Genomic DNA, 16,881 nt, shown 5'->3' on the forward strand with positions numbered 1-16,881 from the left:
GAGAGTTGTAGGGTTACGCCCCATGGAGACAGGGACTTTCTGCACTATGCCCCGTAGACACTCCAAACATGTACAAATTGAAAATAAAGGTACTTGCCCCCAAGCCCCAAATGTTAACTGTCTCTACGCGGTAGTAGTTTAATGTAATAATCCATATCTTTCAATAAAGAAGTGTTTTAATGCCGTCTGTGACCGAACGCCATTTTTCACCCTCGTTTACTTCCTGTTTACATTTAGGGTGCGTTCGGATATTGCACACCGGAGCGCACTCGCCTATTAGTTTGTATTGGCCAGTGCGCTCAGTGCTGTATTTCCGAACGCACCCTTAGTGTAATTCCGGGTTTCACCGGATGCGCCCCGTCACTACCGCCCATTGGGAACTTCCGACAGAATCGGCCACAGACGGCATTAAAACACTTCTTTATTGAAAGATATGGATTATTACATTAAACTACTACCACGTAGAGACATTTGGGGCATGGGGGTAAGCACCTTTATTTTCAATTTGTACATGTTTGGAGTGTCTACGGGGTATAGTGCAGAAAGTCCCTGTCTCCATGGGGCGTGAACCCTACAACTCTCGTAGATTGAATACGTCTACGAGAGTTGTATTCTACAGCTATCTTCATGTCATGGTTTGGACCCCTGTCACCCGCAAATTAATGTCCCTCCCTAGCCCCCATCTTAAAATGTTTTGTGCTAGGGAGCCCCGTACAAGATGTGTGTGTCAAACATCTTCCAAATATTCCACATTTTATTGCAAGGTTGCTGGTTGCTTATTTCTCTCACAGAAGCTGGCAACACTGCGGAGCGTTATGCGTGCGACACTACACTGTGTGCTACTGCCTAGCGACGAGGTTATTACGGTGAATTGAACACTAGCAGCTCCGTGGCCTACGGGACTCCAACACAACACTTGGAGGTAATTAAAATAAACATATTGGTGTCTAATAAAGGGGGTTAATTCGTCTACGTAACGTTAGTCGGCTGGCTAATTTAACCAAACTGTTCATTAGGTCGTAAACCAGATGTAATGTAGCTTAACGGCTAAGCTAGCAAGCTAGCTAAGGGTAGCGTAAACCGAAGTGTCCGGTGGCTCCATTTTATCCATTCATTTTAATCCACACGAATTACGTTGCATGAGAATACTAGGAACGTGGAGTCAAATTTACCCCCTTCTTTCTTTAATAAACTCGGCTACGCATCAAATAAAGTTTGGCCAAATAAGTAAGGTTGAATTAAACGCGACCCTGACACACAGTAACGGTACGGTAACACTTTTGCAACAATGGCGCGCGGCAAGGACGTGAAGTTTAGTAAAACTCACGTTTTTTGGGTTAAACGCATATATATATATATATATATATATATATATATATATATATATATATATATAATAACTTTACAAAAATATATATGCCTATATCGTTCAGTGCATTAAAATATTTGGGTTTCCTGGCACGGGGCTGTGTTTTTTTTATTTTATTTCTTTTATTTACGGGGCTGTATTAATGTAGACCACCGTTTCCCAAACACTGGTTTGGGACCCATTTGTGGGTTGCGGACAATGGGTTGCAAGTAAAATTTCCTACATTTTGTTTATTTCAAAAGATTTGTCAAAAATCCCCCCCTCCCCCCCCCCCCCAAATGTAAATGTTTCATACATTAAAAACGAATTCAAACATTTTTCAAAAATAATTTCATGGATTAAAACAAAGAATCAAAGAAATACCTTACATTTGAGGAAATAACTTTTAATAAGTATTGAAAATAGCTGATCCACAAGCTCACAATGGTTGTGAGCTTGTAGATCAGCTATTTTCATGATGTAACTTTCACTAGTTTGTGTGACCCAGCCGGGTGACACAAAATTTCTCTTTTGGGTCTCAAGCTAAAAGGTTTGGGAACTGACGTATGCCACCTCGCGTCACCGGTCTTTTCTGACCCGTTTTGCGTTAAGTTGGTTGTCCATAAGAAACTGTTTTTGTTTCCTTTTTATTTTATTTTACTAATAGAACGAATTACATTAACAACAGTAAATTAACACAAAAATTGATATTGATATTGAGGATGCTAAAAGGATAACCCAAGAAAGCACTATGGCTGGTTTCCATTGGGGTATTCAATTCATCGAAGAAGGTCTTAAAATTAAATACTATAAAATGTGGTATCTGATCAGCAAATTTACTGGAATGGATACGATATTTAGCTCTAATTAGGATAATGTTGATAATTATTTTAATGCATACCGTGTTATTTTTTTGGAAGACCAAAGTTTACAGGTAGCATTTTTATTAAAAAAGTATAATATATATATATATATATATATATATATATATATATATATATATATATATATATATATATATATTACAATTAAAGTTGCTTAAAGTGACTTTTTTGTAATCATAGATTGTTCAGTAACAGGGATCTCCCCAGCTCTTTAATGAATAGAAAATACATTTTTAGTGCCAGTTTCATCCAATCAGGAAAGAATACCCAGATTTATCAGTACCAATTTGGTCTGATTTTTATCACTTCCAACAGTTATCGTGTATTTATTCTCTCTCCTTATTGGATCAAGTTGGTATCCCAACCAGAAAATGTATTTTCTTTCTACTAGAGTGCTAGAGAGCCAGGAAAAAAAAAGAGACAGACGGTCGTACTCCTTTTCAAGCAAGAACTCATTCATGTTTAAAGGTTACACTTACTGCACCGGGGTAGGCTGAGTGGTGGACATTGCTCTTGTCTTTATGATGTGTTTGTGTATGTAATTTAGTTTTTGTTTTTTTGTGTCATGTGAAATGTGTGTACTGTATATGTGTTGCATACATGGCTGCTGGGTCGCAAGACCAAATTTCAGTGTGAGCTGACAATAAAGTATTATCGTATCGTATCGTAATCATGCAACCCTTTTCTAGTATGAAGTCAAAGATGAGAGAGCAGAGCAGGAGTTTCTTTCAGGTCTGCCTTTATTGGAGACAGAAATGTGTCTAAAGACTGTAAATTGTAGATTTATTCACAATTGTATCCTCCAACTCTTTTGTATATAGATCTGAGACCTGAATCGGACCTGGGATCCAGTATTATGAGGATACCCTACCCAGAAAGACGAGGCACAACAGAAGGTATGGAACAAGGTTGCTACCTGGACAGCATGACATAATGGGGTTAAATGGCTTAACATGGCTAGAGTTATTAGAAACAAGTTGCTGAAACATGCATGAATACAGCAAACAATTAAATAAAATGCTTTGGCCTCTAAATGGCACAAGTTTGCTGTGTGTATTGGTTTTGAAACCTGAAGTGAATGTCTTGCGTTGTCAAAGAGCACCGTGGACATATTTGAATTTTCCCATTTTCAGGGTTCAATGTCAACCCACGTTTTCATTTACTTCACTGTGCGATTTTCGAGTAAACATTCCTACATTTCACCATAATGCAGTGTTGAATCGAACAACACTGTAGCTTGCATTTCGATTTTGAATCGCATTCATTTTGGAGGACCTGCGTGCAGCCAATTTATTCATTGTGAATCCTAATTGACTACAATTTTCATGAAGGGATCTGCACACCAAGTCAAAGAGATGCAGATGCTCCAACCTCATTCTTACATGCATTTACCTTGGAAGACATACTTTTGTCTAAAATGCCATGACAGCAAAGGGGCCCAGTTGGAATTAAAACCATTTCAGCAGTGCAGCACCCATTTGTGCAACTATTTCCTGATATGAAAGAACGTTTTCCCCCGAATACAAAAAGTGCATTTCCCCTGAACAAAAAAGGAATCAACCTCTCAAATATCACCTCTCTCTCTTATGGAGGAATTTGTGTGATTGAATACAGTTCTTCATAACGCATCAAATAATGTAGAATTTGGGCCATTTTGCAATTCCCAACTCTAACTTGTCTGTTGTCTCATTCCTAGTGACACTTCTAACCGTCTGTTACTTCTGCTTCTGAAAATTATTGTCCATCCATGGAATTTCTGTTTTCTGTTACCTCACTGGGACTTTTTCAGAATCGTGGACAACAATTTAAAGGTGCACTCTAAAGAGCAAACAAAACACAAAAAGAGAACTTTTTCAAGCGCATAAGACATACAAAGAAGCCAGTTCAGCTTTGGGATCAAGTCATGTCTCGCAGATCCCCCAGAAGAAGCCGCAGCCCTTCACCTGGGAGTTACTCACGATCCTGCAGCAGCAATGACCCGCGAGATTTGGAAAGGAGGATTTTTGTCGGGAATTTACCCACCTCAGACATGGAAAAGAAGGATTTGGAAGAGCTGTTCTCAACATACGGAAAAGTAGTCGGTCAGTAATCTTCAAAATATCCTCAAAGGAGGAACATGTTCATTGTAATGCTTACATATAGTATTTTACATCCTAGTTGTTAAACCAGAAACACATTGACACATATGAAGAAAAATGCTTTGTCATTTACATTTACTTGTCGTGATCCATGTAAATACAAGGCATGTGTTTTCGAAACTTACACCATGTGTTGTATTGATAATTTCTTACTGGGTCAATTATTTTGCATACTGTGAATAATGAGGTGTATTAATTAAATCGATGTTCCTTCGGGAAGTATAAATTTGTGCTCCTGGAATGCTCCCTTTTCCAGGCGTGTCCATGTTCCGTGGGTTTGGATTTGTGCAATTTGATCGCGTTGAGGAAGCCGAAGCTGCAAAGCTGCACCAAAAGGGTCGAATATATAAAGGTTATAAAATAGGTAAGACTTATGTACAGTAGATGTGACTGCCCCGTGCCCAGATAAAGAAGATACACTAGTTGTGGGTGACTTATAGAAGGTAGGGAAAACAATCAACATACATTCATACAAATATAGAACCAGCCAAAAAAACAACATACTATAGATAGATTTGTGAAAACTGATGTGCAAGTGGAAAATGTACTATTTAATTAATTTGTCGGTAAAGCTTTTCTGGGTCGTAATATGAACAACATGCCGTTGTTCATTTAATTCTCAAATAATTTCAACCCAAATATTACAAACTGGATTTTACAGACATTGTTCTTCAAATCAGAGGCCATTCAAAACTCGACAGACCTTAACAAAAATAAATAAAAAAAGTTCAGCAATAATATCAATGTGTTGATACATCTGCCAAGCTTTAATATCTTTTATAAGCAAAGCTTTTATTTCACATGTAGAAAGAGTATACCACCACCACACACAGACACCACATTTCTTTTACACTTTCTTTTATGCTGTAGATGCATTGCACTGTTGTGTTAACGCATTAAGATCTGAGGCCGATTCTACAAATGCCTTCTAAAACTGTTTTCTGAAAAACGTAAGTTGAGATGAAAAAATGGCCGATACTTTGCTTTCCCGGTTTAATCGGTTAATATGGAAAGAAAAACAAACGAGCAAACCCAGATTTAATGGTGGTCTTTTCCATAGGATTTCGATGGGTTTTGACACTGCAGCCTTGGATTTTCAAATATAGAATTTCTTGTTGGAGGTTCTATAATAAGAATCGCTTATCGGCCTTTCAAACTTGTAAGAATATAGGCCAAAATACATTTAAGGTGAACCAGCTGTAATTATGCATTTATTTATATTTTTTCAACCTACGTCCTGCAAAGGTGACTACTCACCACATTGAGCATCTTGACATGTTCAAATGTCAATTTTTACATCTTTTGCTCTTCATGCTCGGGAGTTCTGAAGCCTAATTTCATTTTGGACCATGGAAGTGTTCACGCCGTCAGTTCCATTCTACGTGAAAGCGTACGCTCATATATCACTGTTATGATGAACGTTTGGATTGGTTTATTTTCAGATGTAAATATGGCAGTGGAGCGACGATCGACTAAACCTCAATCAAGGCCGAGCCCTCCTCGAAGGTAAAGTAATGTCAAATGGGTGTGAAGAACTACCAGCGCTTCAGATGGTCTGGTAAAACAAATCCACCAGGGATTCAAGCAATTTGGCGGAAAACAGCAATACATTGCGCGGGAAGGCGGTTGCGTATTATTTCGCTTTATTTCATATATCTAGATTGTTGAAATAAATCAAATAACAAATTGAATGCAATCCCAAGTGTCTGTCTCTCAAAGATGTTGTCTCACAGCTTTTCTTCACTTGTTCTTGCGTCCTTTGCGTGATTTCGTCCCGTGCCGCGGTCACTTTAAAATTTTGTGTTCTGCACCTCGACGTTGCGATTGAAAATCGTGGAGCTTTATTTATATCTTAATGGAGCTTTTCCTGCAAAGTCACACTTGCTTCTGATTTTGCATAAAATATGTTCTGATCATTCTCCTGTAAACATCTCCTTGGGAAAACTTGTATTTTTACTGATTTTATAAGAGCTATACGAGTATAATTCAAGATGAAAATGTTCAGCTTTAGACAAAATGTCTCAAGATTTGCTTTGAAGGCAAAATATCTATGTCAGTCAAGCGCCAACCATAAATATAAAAATGCAGTGCATATTGACAATGTTTCTCTTTAGAGGGAAACAAAACAAACTTGTGAATGTAGACATATTCATTTGTATCTATCCATTAAGAAGATTTAGACAATTGTTTTCACCGGCAGAATTCAAACATCACATTTTCAAAATATGATACAGGAATGTGGTTTTCTATAAAGTCTTTTGCAAACTTTTGCTAATTTATTGTGTAAAAATCCTTGTTCATGAAACACGGGTCCAAATGTGATGTGCCTGCTTGATTTGAGGTCAATAAATCACTAGAGTGAATTGTTTTGCACATGGATCACGGATCATTTCTTAATTTCAATGATGTCACTGGAACTACCTCGTTTGCTGGGATGGAGTTGTCACAGCTACAGCCACACCATTCCCACGTCGGGAATTGCGGTACGGTGAGGGTTGCTCTCTGTTGCACTCAAATATGGTCATGGAGATAATAATGCACCATATTTTCACAATAAAAAACATTTATTTATCATATTTGGAATTTCAAACGTAGCTCCGAAATAATTTCTTGGGAAAAAGGTCATCTAGGTTCTCGTGGACTTTATTTTCTGTGGTGGTATTGAAATTCTTTTTAGAAAATGTCCTAAATTCGACCTTTCCTTGTAGTAATACCTTTTTCTTACTTCTCAGGGCTCCCTATGGTGACAGCCGGCCTCGTTCCCGCTCCCCTGTGTATCCACGTGAGTCCCGGGAGGGCCGTGATGGGAGGGAGCCAGGTCGAGAATCAAGCCGGGAACCAAGTCGGGAACCTAGGTCTAGTGGGCACAGCCGTGACCACGACGAGCGTTATCGTGGTTCTGAGAGCAGGGACAAGGAGATCAGAGCAGATCAACGAGGAGATTCGCGAGCAGATCCACGAGGAGATCGAGGAGATTCGCGAGCAGATCCACGAGGAGATTCGCGAGCAGATCCACGAGGAGATCGAGGAGATCCACGAGGGGATCCACGAGGGGATCAGCGAGGGGATCAGCGAGGAGATCCACGAGGAGATCCACGAGGTGATCCCAGGGACCCCGCATACAGGTGACAATGATATTCAGTCTGGTAGTTAATGAGTAACCTCACTCCGTCAAATGGAAGAAGCTTGCGACACACATTTTGTTTCACAGCGTACTTGCATCTGAGACTCCGGGCGCAGAATCGATGACAAACGGAGTTTCATTTTTTCAAGCTACTAGGCAGGTGATTGGATGATCCCGCCCCTAGCAGCCGCTGATTGGTTTGTATGCGCAGTGGTTCGGGCAGCTTTACTCTGTGAGCAATCCCAGACCCTCCTTCCTGAAACCAAATGCAAATGAGATTTCCGGAGGGAGGGGGGTTTACCAGGCTAGTTAATGAGTCCCATTAGGTGAGGGCTGCACAATATATTGCAAATATATTGAACATGGCTTAGTGATGGATACTGATTGTCACTATTACAAAACGCCTTTTTAACCCATTTAGACCTGCTGCCACCTATACGTTGTTATACCTCTGAATCCGGGAGCCACCTCTGTCTCATTAGTTGTTGCTATACATATACCAACATCATTTTGTATTCATTTTTTTAGTAAGAATTTGAAAGTTTTCAGAAAACTTAGGTTAGGTTTTAGAAGGCTTTTTAGAATCGGCCTCAGGTCTCAATGGGTTAAAATTCGTATAGAATGACAAATGAGTTCAAACTGAATTTGGTCCTTCCCCAAAGTGTCCTGATATTGTGAAGAATGTCAGTTCATCAATCCGTGTGTTTTTTGTTTTCCCCTGTGTTGCAGAGACTCGTATGATCGATACTACCGTGGAGCAGGCGGTGCAGCAGATGACTACTACCGGAAGAAGGATGATCCCTTCAGAGAACCTTATAGAGATCCCTGGAATGGCCGACGTGAAGCTGAGCGTATGTGATGCATTTCTTATTTTCCACTAGGATTCAGAGGAATGTCTAATGGATTAACCACATTAAAGGAGGAGTTCACCCAAAAAATGACTTATTTTCTATCAATTGCACACCCTATGAAGCCTTGAATCAATGGATTCTTTTTAGTTTTTGTCACATTCTTAAGCTAATAATTTGATTCCCGTCTCCTATCGGCTAATGTATCCGGTAGGAGACACAAAGTAGATTATTTGTGTCCTACCGGAAATACACACGGTCATCAAATTATTGTCTTAGGAATGCCACAAAAACAAAAATAAATCCATGAAATCAAGGCTTCATGGGGTGTGTAATTGATAGAAAATAAGTAATTTTTTGGGTGAACTCCTCCTTTAACCCTGGTGTCTCTAATTGGGGCAAAAAATTTCAGTCCCCAAGAAAATTGTGACAATAGCAGATCTACAAGCTCACAACGCATTGCAATGAATTGTGAGCTTGTAGATCAGGTATTTCCACAATTCATCATACAGCGAAGTATATAGGGCATAAGTGGTTAAATGGTCTAACATTAAGCAGACAATTGCTGTTAGATTCTTTGATTCTGAATGTCTCTGGTCATTTTATGACTGAGAATGTCACTTTGCACTGACGACCCTGTTATTGACAATGAAATAAAAATTCAAAAGACTAATAATGTTTCAGTTGACTTACATGCAACCCAATTAAATCTTGTTCATACAATCCCCCCCCCCCCAGCTGTGGAGGATCGTGGGCGGCCAGAGGAGCGTCGGCGTAACGAGTTGTATCGGCAGTACTATGAAGAACTTCAGCGGCGCTACGACACTGCGCGACCTGTCGATTGCTCCGTCATCGTTGTAAACAAAGCACAGAAGTATGTCCACTCTCCGTATTTGTGTCCCACTAACATTTGAAATGTTTAAAAGGCTCAGCTCTGTGCTAAATATGAAACCAGTACATGGAAGTTTTCATTTCATACCGCTCGTACGTCTGTGTGTGTGTGTTTGTGTTGCTTGCAAACCAACTGTAGGGAGTATGCCGAGACGGTCGGGCGGAAGGTCCGTGATCTCGGCATGGTAGTGGACTTGATCTTCCTCAACACAGAGGTATCATTGACCCAGGCCCTGGAGGATGTTGGCCGTGCCCGCACCCCCTTTGCAATCATTATTACCCAGCAGCACCAGGTTCACCGTTCCTGTACTGTCAACATCTTGTTTGGCACGCCTCAAGGTAAGACGACTCTGTACCAATATATTGGTAGGAATTTGATGGCTCTTCCTAGAAGATATTACTTAAGTTCTCTTATGAGATTTTTCGACTTGTACTATGTTTTACCAAGGAATGCTCCAAGTGTTGGCGTGTGTGTGTGTGTCACATAATAAAATAATTCTTCTATACCCCTCTGCCTCAGAGCATAGAAACATGCCCATGCAGGATGCCATGGTCCTAGTTGCCCACAACTATGATGCCTATAAAGTAGAACACCGGGACAAGGAACGCGAGGAGATTGCCAGGAAGGCTGCCAAGATGGCTGATGACGTGTTGCTTAGAGAGCCTGACAGAGAGAGCCACCCAATCTCTCAGCTGACCACCGTTACATTGTTGTCTGAGAACAGGTAGTGTTAATGTGCAGTTTACTGGTCAATTGAAATACAATGGGAAATAAGGTATACATACAGTAGTAAACATTGATATACATTGCATACCAAGCAGTAGCAATGATCCATAGTTAATGATTTGGGGTGCCTAAAAATGATGGTTTTCCATATGTTGTCCCATAAGATTTGTGACTCCAGAGGAACTGGACAGTATGATTTTGTACCTCAAGGACAAGAGAGAGCGCTTGGTACGAGCAACAGACCCTCATACAGGTGAGCATGCCTTCTATATTTTTGTTTTTGTTTGGGGGGGGGGGGCTTTATGTGGAGAGACAGGAAACGGAGAGTAGGGAAGTGACATGCAGCCGGTTGGGACTTGCTGCCATACATTTGAGCCCATGTGGTACGGGCTATCGGGTTGCCCCAGGTAAACAGCCTTTAAAGTGCGCGTGTATCAATAGGAAGGAGGGAAGCCTGGTATGCACGGCTGGCATGTAACCTACACATGAAGTATTTGCCGGTAGTGTTATGTCACAATGAAACCTATGCATTGTGATTCAAACGTATTGCACAATACAACTTCAATGTTATGCAGAGATGGGGCTTCATGAGAGTTTTTGTTCTGGCTAGAGATGCTTGGTTATCACTCAAGGGTCTGGGAAACTGAAATATAATACATATACATTGATCCAATACAGTACATTACAATTTTTCCTTTACAATTGTTTTTAAAGATATTGGAAAATAATTATAGCAACAAAGTGCACTAAGATCATCTGCATACATTTAAATGAAACTAGACCATACCCGTAGGGGGATATGCGCACCCAAAGTGTGCAGTAAGTTTGGCTTATGCGCAGTGAACAGACAGTTTGTCAGGGATGGAAAGTGAGTTTGTAGTGTGTACACACACGCACATCCCGTCGCCGCGTTGTGGAGGCACAGAACACACACAAACCCGCGCATATACAGATGTAACAGCAGGAGCCGCCCCCCGTCGCCAACACACACACGCAAGCCCACACACCACGGTACATCCTCATGCGGCCAGAGGCGTCCCCCGTCGCGAACACACACACACACACGTCCGTCGCGCCTCCCCAACGTGCATGCGCACGTGCGTGTCCGCGCATACACGGCCGCGGACCAGAGTTGTGGTGCGATCATCTCCAAACCCCCCCCCCCCCCCAATGGCCCCATGCGCAGTTTGATCTCCGGTTGTTTTTTAAAACGCTAATAAACAGCTGAGACTTGATGAAATTGAGAAACGGGCTTTGCAGTTAAGTTCAGATGGTAATGGGAAATGGCTGCTTGGTCGGAGTAGTAGATGGGGTCGTCGTGTCTCTTAAGTTGTAGTGTTGTGCTCGCTGTTGTTGTGCAGCGGTGAACGGAACGTAGTGAATGGAATGTGGTCCCCAGTGCGGATGTTGGTGTTGCTGTTGCCATGTTTGCCTATTGTAAGCGGTTTCGGGCGAATATTGGTGGTAGTGTGTTTTTAGCGTTGGTTGTGAAAGTGCAGGTGGGTGTGGGGACGCGTTGTGAGCTTGTAGATCTGCTGTTTTCCAAGAGCCAATGTATATGTGTGAAGGAGCTTCGTGTGGCCTTCTTTTCGTAGACCTTGTTGCTTGTAGGTTGCGCTTCGTTTGGGCTTGTTTTCATAGACCTTGCTGCTTGTTTCTCACGCAAAACGTGGCAACCCTGTACAGTGTGATCTCCCATTGTTTGACACATAAACACTATTAATAAGTGGAGATTTGTTGAAATTGAAAAAGGGGTGTGCAAAATCAGATCAATTGGTCCTGGCAGTGAGGAGAACGGGCACACATTTTTGCTCTCAGAGGTTACTAGAATTATAGAAGGATGCTTTTGCATGAAAAGTAGTAAACATAATGACTGTTAACACTGTTGCCGTCAATCTCCACTTCAGCTGCTCATCACGAGGCCCCGCCCCCAGCCCAAGGAGTCCCACCTCCAGCCCACACTGCTCCACCCCCTCAGTCCAGTCACCTGGCAGCTGCATCAAGCACCCCTCCCAACGTCAGCCACCAGGCAGAGCTACAGGCAAAAATCCTCAGCATGTTCACCAGCGGTGCAGCGCCATCAGCAGGAGGAGCCAGCGCAGCATCCTCTGTGGCCAGTTCGACCATGGTGCCACAGTCCCAAGGCTATAGCTCGATTTCCCAGCTCACGGCCATGAGCCACCCCTCATCAGGTCTCCCGCCCCCATCCCAGAGCCCGCAGATGATGGGGGCTCGTCCTTCCATGCCTCAAAGTGGCCCTCCTCCTGGTGCACCCCCAGGCTACGGCATGCCGCCGGGCCGAATGCCAGCCGCACCGGGAAGCACGAGGCCCCCTGGCGCAGCCTCGGGTATCAACTTTGACAACCCGAGTGTCCAGAAAGCTCTGGATACTCTGATTCAGAGTGGACCCTCTCTAAACCACCTGGTGAATCCTGGCAGCTCCCAGCAGCCACCTCCAAGGCCAGGACCAGGCATGGGCCAAAGCATGGGCCAAAACATGGGCCAAAACATGGGCCAAAGCATGGGTCAAAGCATGGGCCAGCCTCCCCCCATGTCCATGTATTCACGACATTACTAATAGTCATGTTAGCCCCATTATTTTCTCTCATCCAAGTAGGGCTGCACAATTGGCAATTATGTTAAGTCTTAGTTGTACCTTTCCCTCGTCTCCATGACGTCACACACGGTTTATTCACTTGAACTTTAGATACTTTGTTGACCGACGGCCCACAGGGGTCTGTACTTGGCCCGTATCAAATAGATCTGCTATTTTTGCCTAATGTTTTTTTTCATTCATTTTACATGCCCAGAATAGGGATGTTTTTAACCCATTTAGAACTGAGGCCGAGTTCTAAAAATGGCTTCTAAATCCTTAAGTTGCTTGCTGTCCGGCAGGAACCAGCTAACTCCATTCTTCCGCTTTTGCATTTTTTTTCCATAAATCAGGGCCATTGAACACCCTTTACAGCTGTGTTGGTAAAAAAATATTGAACCAATGAAAAGTATTAAAAAGCACTTCTGACAAAACCAGCTAACTCCATTGGATCCTCAAACTTCCCAGTCCACCAAAGGGGGGGGGGTAGCTGGTTTTGCTGACTCCAGGCTCCACCCCCTTTTGACCTCCAACCTCATTGTGAGCTTGAAGGTCCATTCAGCTGTTCTTATCATTGATGAACAAAACCTCCTAACTCCATTTCTGTTTTGTTTTTTTCATTTCCTGAAAAATGAACATTTTGGAGTTAGCTGGTTCCTGCCAGACAGCAGAGATATAGTATATAGCTCAAATCTAAAAGGACAGATGCTTTCCCGGACTGAATGGGTTAATGAACAGAACACTATACAACCCTTCCGGATTGTAATTTTCTTTACTGATTAATGAGGAAAAGAGGCATTACCAAAATGATTTAAAAAATATTGATTAATAACCGTGATTGCTATATTTAGCAAAAAATATTGGATTACCATTTTAGCTAGAATTGTGATAACCGTATTTAATGACCATGATTGCAATGTTAAGCAAAATAATTGGATTGTCATTATAATTGTGCAGCCCTACACCATTAACAATAATTAAAAAGAAGACATAAATTCTGTTTGGTTAAATCACAAGTTAATGTGAATAGATAAAGTAGACATTTTGTTTTCGTATTTGTAAATGCTTTTAATGAGGAGTCCTTTTTCTATTTTTATCATTCTTGGTATTGTACACAGATGCTTGAACTCTTCGTTGCTCTTTGAGACTTTTGACAGTCAAGCTGATTGCAATTGTAACCAGGATTTTCCCCCCTTTTTTGTTTTGTTGTGAGTTGTAAGTGTTGCATGTGTTGACATTTTTGATTGCTGCAGGCCCATCAATTTGTTTTCCAATGGTGATCGTAGTTGATACAATGTTTGTTAGTTTCAAAACATGTACAGTATACAACGCCCTGTGTGATGAACACATTATTTCATATAATAGCTCTTTTTGCAGGGAATATTTTTTTGTTGCAACAAGATGGAATTAAAGACGACACAATTAACTGTAATAAAATGGTATTGGTTTATTGCATTTTGTGCTGACAAATCTATAAAATGGAACGGGTATCGCCAGAAGCCATAGATAGAAGCATTTGAAATGTAAGATAAAACTACTTTTTCCTCTTTCTTTTTTTTCCTTTTTTTAAGGTATCATGAAACACAATAGAGAATAATACTAGTTTTTATTTCATTAGAATATTTACCTTACACCGACACAAAAAATAAACACCTCCACAATAAACTGTATTTGATTTATTTACACATAATCCCCAACCACCCCCCCACCTTCACTGCAACCTCCCCAGCAGTTTTACAAGTGCACATGTACACACATACACACCCCCACATAACTGAAAGGAACGCACTACGGCTTTACCATAAGACTACATACAGTATCAAGGAAGAATAATGAAGGGTTATTTAATGAAGGGGGAGAACTACAGGAAACTGATATTTGTGTGTGTGTGTATACTGTATTATATATAATTTGTAACTACTACATCCATTCCATTTCAAGCACTCGTACAAAATGTTTTCCCTTGACTCCAGTGAATTAAAAACAAACCCAGATCAGGAGTTGGTTTCCTCTGGATAGGGTGTATATTTAAATGGAAAAAGTCATTTTGCATCTTTGAAAGCTATAATGCACTCTAATGGCAGCTTTGTGTTTTCCTATTGAATAAACCGTTGTTCTGACTGGTAATCAACATATTTAAGATGAGTTCCTGTTGAAGCATAATTGTAATCAAGGTGGTTAATTTTAATTATTACAAGGTACTGTCATGTTTTGTCAACAAGCAGACATTCTTTGCTGAATTTTGCTTCTGCGCTGTTCATTTGAAGAGTTTTGAATGTTAATCAAATTAACTTAATTTGTTTATATACTAAATCAATTTTCTAAATTAAAAAGAGAACCCCTATTTAACAATTGTCAGAGTAATAACCATGTATTTAATCAGCCAATGACTCATCATTATTTTGCTTTGTATCTAATTCATTGGAGTACACATTTGCACACCTATCATATGTAACTGAAATATACTTTGGTAATCAGTTTATCTGCAGATATATTTGACACAATTGACACAACAATCTGAAAGGACCTCTTGCAACAAATAAATCTACCATAAAAAATAGAATCTTGTACTGTAATATATTCATTCATCTTGGATACACTGATTGGCCAGTCAAAAGAAAAGATAGCAAACATTTCATACTACCAAAAGAAAACGTCTCAAATAAACGGATAAGAACAAAATACTTTTTTATATACCACAAACACCCAATATATTTTCAATACTACACCTTGTTCAGGGTAATAGTCTGCATGCATGCATTGAGTTACACAACATAACTGGAGTAGGGCTCTGCTTGCACCGCACGGATAGTATCTTCAATTTTTCTCATCAGACTCCAAGAGAGATCATACTGACTCATAAATAAACAAATACATAGAAATGCAGCAGCACTCAATTTACCTCCTGAGTCATAGATCTGCTGTGTCTGTGAGGATATTCATGGTTAAAAATTGTAAACCTTATGTGAGCTATTAGGCTTTCTGGCTCTCCGTCTTTCTGTAAAGCAATTGTGAGGCACTGCGTACCAGTTTATGGTCTGCTGTTCGTTTCTTTGTTGGTGTCTTTTCTAAAAGGATAGCCTCCTCAACCCAGTAACAGATGTGTTTCAGAGCCCTTTATATCCATTTGAGGATGGAGACTTTTGTAATGATCACCGGCAGGTTGGTCTCATGCTACAGTTGTGCAGGCGAAAGATTTGATCTGTTCCACTGATGGGCTGGGGATGAGGAAGGAACATGCTGGTTTTATTTTGACCACCTTGTGTTGTTCAAGCAGAGCCAGTACCAGGATTGGAAGCGCTTGTTTTATATTCTTTGATCATTTTACAGAATTATACTGCAATCACATATTATAAGTATAGAGCTGGGGTGGATTTGTGACAGGGAGTGGGGCAAGGGAATGTGGGTGGGGGATTTTGGGGGAGGCTCACCTCACAGATAGAGTGACAAGCACTATAGATTGAACATTTACTATGATTCTTTTAGAAATATAGCAAGATAAAATAAAATAAAATGGAAATAAAGTTGTGATGCATGCCTCACTGACCTAGAGTATACTTAAATTATAAAATGTCAACAAAATGAACAGGTAGGTAGTTTATTGCAGTCCAAAACTGCAGTATAATGATGTAATATGATTATCTTTAATAACATGTCACAACCCTACAACTGGCTGTAATATACACCCATGCCACCAGAGAGCACTGTGGGACAGCTGTCTTCCACAATGGACACTTAAGATCTTTAGGGTCCATAAGACCTGGTGACAAACATTGTGATGAACTAACTGACCGGTGGCACTGCTAGTTGTTTAAATGCAAACAATGAAACAAAAACAATATCTGGAACAAAACGATAAATTAAAAAAACAAACAAAAATATCTATGTGAGAACAATATTGCACATAATCTTACAAAACTCTAAGACTCTGTCCACAGTGATAGACCAGTATACAACAAAAGACAACATCGTAGTAGGTTACAGTGTTTCTGACTGCAGTAATAGATATTTACAAGGGTGAAATGACCATTCGTAAGGTCCATCCATTCGCTAACTCAAAAGCTTTTGTTACATTACACTACTTGAGCAAAGATTGAGATATGACAAGTAACAATAATGTGAACTCATACTCTTTTACCTTTTTTGCAAAAGACTTGTTTTCAAGGTCAAGCCATGTTGCCACGTGGCAAACAGGTTCTCTGATCTGTAATTTAAGTGACATTTCATGATGCTCAGAGAACACTCCTTTCCCCTCCTACCACCTTGAACATAGAACTCATCACAATATAGAAACCACTAAAAACAAATATTGCCACATAAGACCATGC

General features: G+C 40.6%; 1 protein-coding gene across 5 annotated transcripts; it reads left to right on the forward strand.

Moving 5' to 3' along the window:
- The first annotated feature begins 810 nt into the window (after positions 1–810).
- On the forward strand, positions 811–13,990 carry ncoa5 (nuclear receptor coactivator 5). Of its 5 annotated transcripts, none has more exons than XM_080424896.1 (13): positions 857–922; positions 3,054–3,128; positions 4,022–4,313; positions 4,627–4,734; positions 5,813–5,876; positions 7,103–7,354; positions 7,448–7,495; positions 8,224–8,345; positions 9,081–9,216; positions 9,355–9,572; positions 9,754–9,958; positions 10,125–10,213; positions 11,868–13,990. In XM_080424896.1, the coding sequence occupies exons 3-13, from the start codon at positions 4,136–4,138 to the stop codon at positions 12,536–12,538; spliced, it is 2,091 nt and encodes a 696-aa protein (XP_080281022.1). In that variant the 5' UTR covers positions 857–922; positions 3,054–3,128; positions 4,022–4,135; the 3' UTR covers positions 12,539–13,990. The 5 variants fall into 5 exon arrangements, with proteins under 5 accessions (XP_080281023.1, XP_080281022.1, XP_080281020.1 ...); XM_080424894.1 differs by having other exon boundaries at positions 7,103–7,342; positions 7,379–7,495; XM_080424895.1 differs by having other exon boundaries at positions 7,103–7,321; positions 7,400–7,495.
- Positions 13,991–16,881: the final 2,891 nt, after the last annotated feature.

The sequence above is a fragment of the Gymnoscopelus braueri genome (assembly GCF_963280865.1).
Source record: "Gymnoscopelus braueri genome assembly, chromosome: 3".
Taxonomy (NCBI): domain Eukaryota; kingdom Metazoa; phylum Chordata; class Actinopteri; order Myctophiformes; family Myctophidae; genus Gymnoscopelus; species Gymnoscopelus braueri.

Coding starts and splice junctions, on each gene's coding strand:
- ncoa5 (XM_080424893.1), top strand. CDS start 4,136: ATGTCTCGCAGATCCCCCAGAAGAAGCCGCAGCCCTTCACCTGGGAGT. Junction 5,877..7,102: donor AGGCCGAGCCCTCCTCGAAG/GTAAAGTAATGT, acceptor CTTACTTCTCAG/GGCTCCCTATGGTGACAGCC. Junction 9,959..10,124: donor ACATTGTTGTCTGAGAACAG/GTAGTGTTAATG, acceptor TTGTCCCATAAG/ATTTGTGACTCCAGAGGAAC.